At 39.6% G+C, this 13,115-nt stretch overlaps 1 protein-coding gene across 8 annotated transcripts in view; it reads right to left on the bottom strand.

The window, feature by feature from the left end:
- Window positions 1-13,115, bottom strand: part of CFLAR (CASP8 and FADD like apoptosis regulator) — a 37,374-nt gene that overhangs the window by 5,263 nt on the left and 18,996 nt on the right. For all 8 annotated transcript variants that reach the window (XM_074339916.1, XM_074339945.1, XM_074339935.1 and 5 more), the window contains 3 exons: window positions 12,277-12,334; window positions 9,547-9,596; window positions 8,761-8,842 (listed from right to left, as the gene is read on the bottom strand). In XM_074339916.1, coding sequence (XP_074196017.1) covers window positions 8,761-8,842; window positions 9,547-9,596; window positions 12,277-12,334 — 190 coding nt within the window. The remainder of the gene's footprint in view (window positions 1-8,760; window positions 8,843-9,546; window positions 9,597-12,276; window positions 12,335-13,115) is intronic.

Genomic DNA, 13,115 nt, shown 5'->3' with positions numbered 1-13,115 from the left:
CCTAGTTTCCAGGAATCCTGGATTGACTTTGACTCCAGAAGCAGTGGAAGGCAGTGGAAAAAGAAGACTTTGAGTCTGCTGGCCCTGCCATACCTAAGAGCTGCATGAACTTTAGGAAGTGGGTCTTCTTAGCTTTAAATAGAAGTAATGATACCCATTCTGTGAGAACGCTGTGAGGACTAAATGAGATAATACAAATAAAGCTCCTGGTACTCAATAAAAATCAGTTCTTATTCCCCTTTTAAAAAGTTTTGTTTCGGTCCATCTTCTAGAAGTTTCTCTGGGCATGGAACCATAGACACTCTACCCAGTCCACTTCTTTCCTATTTTTTCAGTTTGCTTTCATTGAGAAAATAAACACAGCCTCCAGAATTGTTTTATGTTTCTCAGAGCAAGAAATACATGTTTTTCTTCCTTATTCAAAACTTCTACATTCTTTTGAGCCACCCATTAAGTTTCTGTTTCTTGTCTGAGGGATGCCTCCAGTGTTTAGTTCCTTTGAGGGGAAGAAAAACTGTTCTGTCCTAAGCCCAGAGGCTAAACAAGCATCTTCTAATTCAGGTTATCATCCAAAGTATTAGCCCATTAACTACTCTGGGTTTATTTCCATGTCTCATGACTATGTGTTCTCTTCTTCCCCTGGGTATTTATGGTCTTCCAGAAGTCTACCACTGCATTCACCCCAAACCAAATGACACGCAACAATTAGAACAGATGTCACTTCCGTCAAGGAACAGAGGGGCCCCACCTTCTACCAGTTTAGGCATCACAGAAAAGCATCACAGGGAGATACATAACTGAAGGGACCACATAACTGTTTACTATAAATTCTCAATGCTCTACACTAAATGGGAACAATTTAAAGTCTGGATTGTCACAAATAATTCAAAGACTCATAGCTTCAACCAACAGTTTCCACCTTCTTGCCCTGCAAACTTTACCGACAACTAATTATAAAAGTGAAAAAGAAATTTCTCTTTTAGCTTCTCAGCAGGAAATAAGAAAAAAGATAAAAGGGAAGAAAAGAAACAGCTGTGGGTAAACAAACAGCTGGAATAACAGCCACCGGATACATAAGAGTTGGCCTGAGTGCTCAGCATTTAATTTCCTCAGCCTGTGAACAGTATCCAGACACATTCACATAGGGTCAAGTAGAACTTCACACTCAGAAGAGCTGGGTTTGACTGTGGCCCAACATGCTACTAGATATGGCAATTTTACATCTGTCCACGAGTTCTTTGACACGCCTCCCTTAAAAAGAGAGTAATGCCCTCCCCTTGAATGAGGACCATACCTTGTGACTCCGTTTTTAATGAATGGAATGTGGCAGAAGGGATACTATGTGACTTCCAAAGCTAGATCCCAAAAAGGTTAGTTTCCTCCTGGCTCCTTCTCTCTTTTGAACTGCTCCCTCTGGGGGAAGCCAGCTGCTATGTCCTGAGGACACCCAGGCAGTCACATGGAGAGGCCCACATGAGAAACGGAGGCTTCTCACCAACTTTCCAGCCACATGAGTGAACCACCTGAGAAGAACCTCTAATCCCACTTGAGCCTTCCGATGACCCCAGCTGACATCTGACCACTGCCTCCTGACAGACTCTAGGCCAGAACAGCCCAGCTCGGCCACTCACAAATTCCTGACCCACAGAAATTTTCAGGGAGATAAATATATTAGCATTGTTCTTCTGAGCCACTAAATTTTGGAGTTACTTGTACACATTATTAGATAAATAATTCACCAGTTAAGGCCTTTGACTTCTCCTGTCAGGAAAAGGGAACACAATGACTATGACTTAAGACTGTAGCCGGGCTACTTACCTATTTTGCCATGTATAATGCGAACATTTTTGCCCAAATTGTGAGGGAAAAATAAGGATGCGTACTATACATGGGTAGTAGTAATCCCATGTCTATATAAATGTTTTTGATTATTTTATTTGTGCTTATGAGTTAAAAGTGTAACTAGAAATCAATAACAATATCTGTATGCAAAATAATACCCTGGAATGCAATAATCGGTTTTGTTGAACTTATGACGAATTTGCAATGACAAAGAGTTCTTGATCTTCTATGATGCGTAAATATCATCCTAAATTTGTTACAGGTACATAAAATATCTTGTACCTCGTGTCTGTTCTTGTGTTTTGTAATTATTTGTTACATAAAACTTCTTGTACCATAATATGTTAAAAAATAAATGCTAAAATTTCTTTAAAATACAAAAAAGCAAGTACCTAAATGTAAACAAATAACAATTTGAAAAAATTAAAATGAAAAATTTTTTCCCCTGCAAGTTTGGGCCAAAAACGTGGGTGCACATTATACATGGGAGTGCATTATACACGGCAAAATATGATACTTTTCTCCTCTGCCTACCCACAGGTAAGGGTGAAAAAAAATGAATTATGTATCACATAATAATGAAGAGATATAAAGAAGTTGCCAATCTCCTTAAAACCCTATGATAAATAAGTATTATCCAGGAAACAAAGACCATAATACACAGGTGGCTGATATCCTATTAAATAGAATAACTTGCTTGTCCTCATAGGATCTCAATGTAGCAGAAAAGGCCTAGCAGTGCTGCCCCCGCATCACCTCTGAGCATGTGGGCAAGGCTTCGGTACCCAGGACTGTGCTCAGATTGAAATCCAGACTGTACCGTGAGAGAATCTGGACTAGGACCCAGTTCCATCACTATTGTTTCATTCCAAACACTTCCTTTCAGGACTCACACGTCTCCAATCTTGGAGTAGTCTCTCCTCTAGGGGGCAGAAGGAAACAGAAACACCAGCCTCAAAGCTGTGTTTACTTACCTCAGAATAGTTAACTTCCCTCAAAACTCTCTCTGCACTGATAGATTTCCTGTCTTATCAAAATCTTTGAAAGAAAGCCATAGTCTCTATTTCCGTGCTGATATGCAGGGACAAATGCTGTCCTGTGCCTCCCATCTCTTTCCTTTATCTGGGCTCCCTACAGGTTCCTACTGGCGCAGCAGCTGTCACGGCAGTGAGCAGGCAGCTGCGTGGTACAGGGCAAAAGAGGAACCAGGCTTGGAATCACAAGATCTGAGTTTAAGTTTTGCCTCCTCACCCTACTTGCAGGGTCGGAACTCTGCCTGGTCCTGAAAGAGGACTAACTTACACAAGCAGAGGGGCTAAGAAGGCCATGGTGGGAATCTGAGGTCTGAGGCAGGAATTCTTAACTAACAGGAGAACAAAGGCTAAAACTGGAAGTGAAACCGAAAACCATACAGGCACCCATTGCCAAAAATACACATCAAATCTGGACGGGCCTCAGACCAACATGGAGCACTTTAAATATCCTTCAGGCAACACAGTCACTCAAGAGACACAGCCTGAAGTCATTGCAACTGACATTTCTCATTAATATCACATATTTCCTCTATCAGATGGTGAGGTAGCATGGCAACTGATGTTACCTGGCAACTGCAACTTTATTTCTTGGGCCACAAGGACACAGACATAGTCCAGTCTAATTTATAGGATCAAAGGGGTGGTAACAGTGTGACTTTGAATACATTACAGCCTTAGTTTATTCACCTATAAAATGGGATTAATATTAATGCCTACACTTTGGTCTTCAAAAGGTGGCTGTGAGGACCCAATGAGGATTCTGTCAAGATACTTTGCACAGTTTGCACCAACATGGATGGACCTAGAGGGTATTATGCTAAGTGAAATACGTAGGGCTCAGAAAGACAAATACCATATGATCTTACTTGTATGTGGAATCTAAAGAACAGAATAAATGAGCAAACAAAACAGAAATAGATTCAGAGATATAGAGAACAAACTGATGATTGCTAGATGGGAAGGGTGTTCGGAGAATGGGTGAGAAAGGTGAAGGGATTAGAAAGTACAAATTGGTAGTCACAATGTAGTCACAGGGATGTGAAATACAGTGTGGGGAATGCCGTGCTTCCCCAAAAATAAGACTTAGCCGGACCATCAGCTCTAATGCGTCTTTTGGAGCAAAAATTAATATAAGACCTGACATTATATTATGTTTATCATATCATGTCATATCACATTATATCCAGTCTTATATTAAGACCGTGTCTTATATTAATTTTTGCTGCAAAAGACGCATTAGAGCTGATGGTCCGGCTAAGTCTTATTTTCGGGGTAACACCATATAATCAGTAATGTTATAAAGATTATGTAGGGTGTCAGATGGGTGCTGGACTTATCGGGGGGATCACTTCATAGATTATATAAGTGCCTAACCACTGCGCTGTATGCCTAAAACTAATATAAAATAATATTGCATGTCAACTATAATTAAATATACATATATAGTATATCATATAGTCACAGGATGTCAAGTACAGCATAGGGAACATAGTCAATGGTATTGTAATAGCTACATACAGTGTCAGATGTATAGTAGACTCGAGGGAGTTATCACTTTGTGAGGTGTGTAAATGTCTAATTATTATGTTGTTTTGAAACTAATAATAAAATTAAATTTAAAAAATAAAAAAAATTATTTTTAAATTTAAAAAAGATACTTTGCAAATTGTGAGTGCTTATAAATACAATAATTTTAAAGAAAATAAAGGCAGCCATTTCAAATCACAAATCAGAGAGCCTGTAGTGCATCTCTGTCATGGAATCTACCCCCTTAGAACCCAGAGAGAGGTCTCTATATCCTAAACTAAAAGGGGCCCATGTAGCACAGTAACTGCCTGTTCTTCCCCGCAAATTGGGGAAGAAAAACTTGGGGGCTGAGTATAGAAAGTAAAATTTCAACGAACTGCAGAAGTCCCACTTCTCATTCTACTCACCCTGGAAACTCCACTCCTGACCCAGCCCTATCTTTGTAAAGTTCTGTTCTTTACAAACCAACTACCTGAAATGACAGGGTTTTTTTTTTTTTTCTGGCCATGCAGTTAGGACAGGGCTGTTAGCAAAGCATCTCCCCAAACTACGACTGGCTTTCATGACTTCTGTTGCTGTTAGAAGAGAAGGTTTACTTATTCAAGATTTTCAAGGGACATGTGCAGCATCAGCTGGAGAAATCAAAGTCTTAGCCTGGTTTCAAAGTACAGAAAAATCTTCAAGCTTTTTTTCTTAAAATCTGCAACATCATCTTTCATTCAGGAGCCTACCAATCAGCCAGACCTTTAGATCAAGGCCCAGAGTCCATCTGTCTGTGACCAGGGACATTCAAGTCTCTAGTCCTAACCAGATCAAAGGTCAGCTCTACATCAGGGCACCACGAATCAGCGCCTGGCCCAGGCCTAGCTTTGCAAAGTCAGACACAGACACCGCAACACCAGGACTTATTTAATTCTATCAAACTGAGATAATCAGTCCCAAATTCCTAAGCCTGTACGGCTGCTCCAAGAAGAGATTACTGACCTCTATAAGGATGCTTCTCAAGAACAAGCCACCAAAAAACTCGCTGTATCTTTGTTCACAATGTGGCTCTGAGAACAGATTCCACCTCATTGCCTCCATATTTGCTTCACACAGGGCCAAGCATGGTGCTCTGCACATAGTAGGTACTCAACAAACATTTATGGGATAAAGGAAGAATAAAACTATAAATGTTTGGAGGGCTTGCACACTCTTTGGATAAAAGTTTGATTTTTTTTTTTTCTTTTTGAGGACAGAAGATAGGTATAAAAGAGTCTGCTAAGTTCTACAGATACAAAGGAATAGTTTTAGAAACACGATGGGACTAGGAGAGCTTCTTCTTCCTCCATTCACCCACCAAATATTTACTGGGCTCCTATATGCCAGCCACTGTTCCAGGTACTGAAGACACATAGTAAAAGAGATGGACAAGCTCCACACCCTCATGGAACTAACATTACATAGCAAAGTAGCTAAGAGCAGAGGCTTTGGAGTCCAGCTTTCAAATCCCAGCTCTATCCAGTTACTACAAAAGTTAGGAAGTGAGTCCACTGTGCTCTACTTGCTCACCTTGAGAATGGGGCTAATAGTACCTATCTTACAATATTATTTATGAAAATTAAGTGAGAATCCATGTAAAGGAATTAGCAAAGTACCTGACACACAGATTTTTAATAAATTTTACACTCTGATCACTACCACCCCCAAGTTAGTCTTATCATATTACTGTCAGTTTCTTTTCAGAGCCCATTTCAGTTGGCAATAAGGTTTATTACTAGACTGCTACACTCCTCCTAATGTTCAGTGTCAACCAAATGACAAAGTTAACTAGGCAAGAGACAATGGAAACTCCACATCATCGCGCTAGATGAATCACCCCATGCTGTTCAGATGGAAACAAAGAAATGAAGAGTGCTGCACTTAATTAAAGCTTCTGTCAACAAAAGAGCTCAGGCCTGGAGTCCTCAGTGAAAAATCACCAGGAGGAGAGTTGGGAAAATGAAGAGATGGAGGCCTAGAGAAAGTGTGTGAGAAGAGGAGACTGTGCCTTCCTCTTCAGATTAATTAGCCCTCTCCTGCTGCTCTGAGTCTCCACTGGGCATATAATGGATTCAGGGCCACTCAGCTGATAAAAGCCACAACACTGTGGGAGTAATGTGTGCTGTCTTGTTTCTTACATGTCAATTGGCAACCTGAGCCCAGAGGGGTGTATAAGTGGCCTCAAGCCCAGATATTCCTTTTGTTTCCAGAGGCCGGGAGGGCTTGAGTCAAGGAAGCAGACATACAAACGCACCGAAGGCCAACACGTGCTCTTACCTCAAGCCAAAGACACAGGTGCCCCTGGCTCCAACTCCAATTCTAGCCTCCTTTCTATTTTTCTCTCCTATCGCGTCTTGACATTTCCTGCCTTTGTACTCAGCATCTCTTTCTCTGCCAAGCCCATTAATACTGATGACTGGTAGGTCTGTCCAGATTTCCACTTGGGTATTTCCTCAGAAGTAACCGCCTCTTGGGTCATCCCCTCCATTCCACTTAACTCCAGCCTGCGGGGACCTGCCCGACTCAGCAGAGCCCAGCACAGGCCTCAGGCCCCCAGTTCTCTCATGCCTCACTTATCTGAGATCAGACTCTATGTACCAAGCACAAAGCTACACAAGTTCTAGCTTAGTGGTTTGCAACTAAAATTAAACAAACAAAATGGAAAAATAATGTTAGCTAGCATTTAATACATGCTTATAGTGTGCCACACACTACTCTGAGCCCTTTCCAAGTCTGAACTCACTCATTCCTCCCAATCTCCCTATGAAGTAGGTCCTGTTAATAACCCATTTTACAGAAGAGAAAACTTAGACAGAGACAGACCAGGAAAACTGCCCAATGTCACAAGCTAGGTCATAGCAGAGCCACGATTCACACCCATGCAGTCGTATTCCAGGTCTCAATTCTGACCACGCTCTTGAGATACAGAAAAATACCAATACACATTCCGTCCCTGCCCATGAGAGGCCCATAACCCAGCAAGGGAAGCAAGCAGACACTGGATTTTAGGCACAAATTCACAACAGATCATGGCTTTATAATTCCCTTCATAGAACAGATACACATCCTGTATCATGTACCTTTGGTAATTGCTAATGAATGAAACAGAACTGATTACAACTGAAAGAACAATGTAATTACACAATCTCTTTTAAAGCAGGAAGTTACTCATTGGGAAATTATTTTCCTCATACTCATATGAGGAACTATGGCTATAAAAGGAAGGATACATATCTATAGCTGAGGAGACAGCATTTCTCAACATCTAACCCCAAATAGGATATAGGAAAGTGACATCTTATCTGAAATCCTGAGACATCCAGCCTAATATTTGCTGATTTGACTTGTTAAGATTCTTTTCCCATAAATCTCACCATGGGAACATTTTAAGTGAGCCTAAAATATCGCTCTGACTCATTCTAAGAGAATTTTGGGCAGCTAGAAACTGATCAATCCTCTCAAAGAAGAGATAAATAATTAAACAATGTTATTTCACTTACCTAGATTCTTCTCATTCTCTTTTGATGCACCAGTGATTGATTCCATTTGAGTCAGGCATCCATCAACAATTGGGCAAAAGAATCAATTCAGATTCAAACACTGGTGACACACAAGTAGCACAGACTCGGACCAACAACTTCGGTTGGCAGAACTACAGGGTGGCAGAACTAAGTGGCACACTGCCTTTGGTGAACACACGTTTATCATATTTTTAATGTTCCCCAGAAAAGTTTTCACGGTCCATGTGGAAGAAATACTGAGGCATCTAATAATATTGAAACCAGGAAGGCTTCCATTTTAAATGCCCCTCTGGATCCCAGGACTCCACCTAGCCACAGCATCCAGCATGGAAAGATAAGGCTTAAAGCTTACCAACTTGTACAAATCACACCTGCGTGCCAGACACAATGCTACATGTTCCCCAAATCCCCTTTCAGTTTCCTCCTGACACAAAGACTAAATTATTTGTCCACTGTGGTTAGGTGGGGCCACATGTATAACCAACAGAATGTGGGTGGAAATGATGCATACCACTGATTCCTAAAACCTTTTGAGATCCTCCACTTCTTTCATCCAACAGCCAGGTACAAAGGGTCCTGGGAAAAACTCTAAGATCTCAGATGATGAGTCACTAAATGACCACATGGAACTAAGTTCTTCCAGCCCAATCTACAGGAGACTGTGACCTGAGTAAGAAATTCCGCTTCATTGTTTGAAACCCCAGACTTTGGCAGTGGTTTGTTATAGCAGCTAGCATTGGTCACTCTGAATACAGCTTGCCTATGCCATGATCTCACTGTGGGTGCATCAGTTAACCTGTAGCATCTACACCTACCTGCGTTATTGCCAATGCAATCAATTATCAGGCAGATTCCTAAGGGCTTGCTCTGCATCCTGTATCTCTCTTCTGGCACGTGCTGGAAAGGAAAGTACGATTGTTAAAGACTCTGGATACTGATGTTTCCTCAGGATCCCACCTATATACCATCTTTTCTTTTGGATTTCCTTAAACATCCCTTTGGCAGGTGAGTCACTCACCAGTCATCACAGCTGATATTTCCCTAATATCAAATTTTTCCCTGTTCGGATAATGTACTTAAGACAAACTATTTCAGTTTTTATTTAATTTTAATGAAAACTGCAGTCTCTTTACGTGTGTCTTAGCTTTGCAGGATAAAGATAATTTGAAACAGAGAGAAAAGATGGATCATGTTTCCTCAGTAACCTGAGGTTATACAAGTGATATCTTTCCAAACCAGTACAAAAGGAAACCTTCTATTGCCTCTTCTTATGAACAAAAGGTATCAGCCTAAGAAAAACCCAGAGCAAGTCAAGGTTCATTGTCACTGCTTACTTATTTGTTCAGTAATCACTCAGCTGAAAAGAGAAGTGCTACTTTGGAATTTTCCTGCATTCTGAAATTCACTCATGTAATCTGCTCATCTTACTCTTTGCTATCCAAGGTTCCCCTTTAGAAGAGTTCTCATGAGAATAGCACTCTCAAAATCCTATTGTTGTTACAAAAAATTCTTAATGGACAGATATTTTTAAACAAGTCAGTGTTCTCCACAGATACTGTGCATACACAATACAAAACCAAATCAGATCATTTATTCTGTACCTGAGGCAAAAATGTTGCTGATTCTTGAATAGATGTCTTCACTGGTTCTCCTGGGGGATGAGAGAGAAATCATTTACAAAGCTGAAAGAGAACTAAGCCCACTCCTATGCTGGCTGAATTTCTTTATTTTACAACCGTTCTCTTCCCTATTTCCTTCCCCCTACTATCTCTTCTTCCTCAGCTGTACTCAGCCCCAAGGTTCCAACCTCACAGTGAAAAACCTAATTGACAAGGAAACCCAAGTCTCTGTGCGAAACAGAAGTTATGTAGAAAAATTGCTTAAATCGCAAGTGAGGGAAGGCTCTCCCTTCCCCTTCTCCAGGTGAGGATCAGGTGACTGGTGAGTTTTTAACCTGATAGGGAGAATCTAATAAACTCATCACCCAACAATATCAATAGCTATCTTACATGTGCTAAAACTGGACAACGCCCAAGGGAACAAAAAGCCTTAGAAACTGAACTGATGGCCATGTTTTCTTAGATCATAAAATAAAATGTCAATGGCAAACTAGGGGAGAGTTTACAAAGTAGATGAGCCTGAAGCATATTTTGTTAGATAAAAATGACTTTATTAGTTCAGGGAGGTAGAGAAACCACTAGTTTTGAAACCATAAAGGGTAGCTCAAACCTTAGCAGTATCACTGACAAGCTCTGTGATTTGGGGCAAGTTTCTTCCTGAAGTCGCAGGGTATTTTTTTTAAAATCTCTAAGATGAACATACCAACATCTATTTTATAAAAGTCCTGCAAAAATGAGAAGTAAAGTCTAAAGACAGGCATAGAAAATGAGAGCATTGGTATGGTTTGGGGGAAATAAGCACTTTTAAATTCTAAGGCTACTGTGTAAGTTGAAACAGTCTTTTTAAAGGACAATTCAAAACACCCTTTAGACCAACATTCTGCTTCAAGAAGTTTATCCTAAGGAATAATAGAGCAAGTGTTTAAAAATGTCAAGGATGACATCTACTGAATGACTGTTTATAACTGCCCAAACTAGAAAGAACCTAAAAAGCCCACCAACATGAAACAGGTTCATAAATTAATCTACATATAACGGAATACTATACAATGGTAAAAAGTATAAGAGAGATCTTTATGTATCTGACATGAAAAGATATGCAGGATATATTAACTGAAAATGTATTACTGAATAACATGTATGATAATATTGATCCAAGGTACTTAAAAATATGTAGTTGTGAGCATATACTTACACATCTATATGCTAAAAGTCTAGAGGTATATAAATCAAACATTAACTGGTTATGTCTGATACTTGGAATTAAGAGGAAATTTCACTATCTTTTTGTATTTTAGTAATCATGGATCAACAGAATAAAAACACACAAAATAATCTATGTAATATGCCTATCTCAGTCTAACGCATTTAGTAAGAGCTTAATAAACTGTAGTTATCATCATCATTCAGTTGACATCTATTTGGAAGTCTAAATTAATATGAATACTTGGCTTGATTATTTTAAACTTCTATTAGATTAAAGGTAAGTGATGAGAATGCTTTTTTTCTTTTATTGGAAACCATGTCCAGGCCACAGCAAATAATGGCTCAACTAAGGATCACCGGGGTGGAGCCTCAATGACCTCACCTGTCTGATTCTGATCAAAGATAAACCTGCATCAGGAAGCACAATGGAAAGAACACCAGTTGGTTTTCATTCCTATCCAAATCTACCAGGTCTCCTCTCCGATTTGACTTTAAACAGCTTTTACAGCCTCACCAGTGTTCCTTCAAAAACAGATTGTCAGAAAGTAATTACTTCAGGGAGTAATGCACTTCTCAATGGCTTTTGCTGGAGAGGGGAATTTTAGGTGGGGAAGAACATGAGCTGCACCCTCTGCTCATGTGGGCAAAGTGCTTCTGTTTCCAGGTGCACGCAGATAGCACACAGGCTGCCACATAAAGAAGGCTTCCATCTGGCCACTGCCCTACCCACAATGTTCACAATCCCCACTGCACACAGGACGAAGTCCAAACTCCTCGGTAAGACTGACCTTCCTTCCCTGCCTATCAACCCCTACCTCCGCTGCAGTGTGAGACTGAGTCTCAGCCCTCACTTCAAGGAGGACTCAAGACAAGCAAAAAGAAATAACTTTTTTAAAATGAGGGGATCGAGTGCTGATGTTTTAAGAGAAATGGAAGAGGTCATACGGGTTGCAATGACTAGTTTTTTACTGTATTTTTTCTTTCTTTTTAGGGGATGGGGAATGTCATCTGTAGAGTATCTAACTTCATTAAATGGGCTATAACACAAAATCCTAGTAAACTTTCTTCTTCCTGCTGCTAGATAATTTGGTTTAACATGGCTCATTATCATGGCTAGATTAATGCTCAACATAGCCTGGTTCTTGTTCCATTTCAGGTGGACTGTCACATTTCTTAAAAATGCAGCCAGGGAAGCATTTGAGACCTTGCTTCCTGACATTGTCCGCGGTTTGGCTCAAATAAACTCTTATAAAGATTATCTTTAACAAATTATATAGCCAAGATGATGAAGCTGACAGAGTAAGAGGTGTTTAAATTCAAATAAGTGAATTCAATAGATAACTAGAAATGCCAATGAATACATTTTAAGACTTTAACTGCTTTTTATTTTGAGAGCTTAATTAGAATGTGTATTTAATGGAAATGGCCAACTCTAAAAATGCAACATTTTGTACCAGAATTATCAAGTATTTATAAAGAATAAACATAAAGAAAAGTGGGTCTTACTTTGCATGTTAAGTTGTTTGACCACGAATCTTTGTTCTTTACTTCTCCCATTCTGAAGCTTCAAATATAAAGAATAGGTCACATTTCTTGTTATTTTTTTCAGAGTCACATTATATTACACCTCTTTAAATATCTCAATAGGATTTTTACCCAGGAAAAAATAAAAATATCACATTCACTGTTAAATTATCTAAAGAAGAATAGCAAAAGCCATTAACTCCGTGAATCCTATATTCTACAAAGAAACAAGGCAACTCGGAAAATACAATGCACATGAAAATATGCTAAACTACCATATTAGAATGTTTTGAAACAGCTCAATAAAATCAGATGTTATGGTGTAGTAGAACTGCTATAAGAGCTCCAAGACAGAACAAGCTGTTGGAACATGCCTTTGACCTTCAACCGGATCCTTTAACACAGAGGCAATGTATAATACCATGTTTCCCCCAAAATAAGACCTCATTGGACCATCAGCTCTAATGCGTCTTTTGGAGCAAAACTTAATATAAGACCCAGTATTATATTATATTATTACTATATTATACCCGGTCTTATATTAAAATAACAGGTCCAGTGAGGTCTTATTTTCGGGAAAACACGGTATGTATGGATAACAGTGGGAGGTCTAGCCCAGACAAACCTGGCTATGAATCCCGATTCTGCCACTTACTAGCTATGTTATCTCAAGCAAGTTATTTAACCTCAAAATGCCTGTTTCTTTATCTTCAAAATGAGGATAATAATAGTACCTACCTCATAAAATCTGTGTGAAAATTAAACTTACACAAAACAGCACAGTGCCTAGCACATGGAAGTGCTTAATAAATGTCCAGTTA

The sequence above is a fragment of the Rhinolophus sinicus genome, linkage group LG01 (assembly GCF_036562045.2).
Source record: "Rhinolophus sinicus isolate RSC01 linkage group LG01, ASM3656204v1, whole genome shotgun sequence".
Lineage (NCBI taxonomy): Eukaryota > Metazoa > Chordata > Mammalia > Chiroptera > Rhinolophidae > Rhinolophus > Rhinolophus sinicus.
The sequence above is the reverse complement of the archived record's forward strand: the minus strand, read 5'-3'. Positions and strand labels throughout refer to the sequence as shown.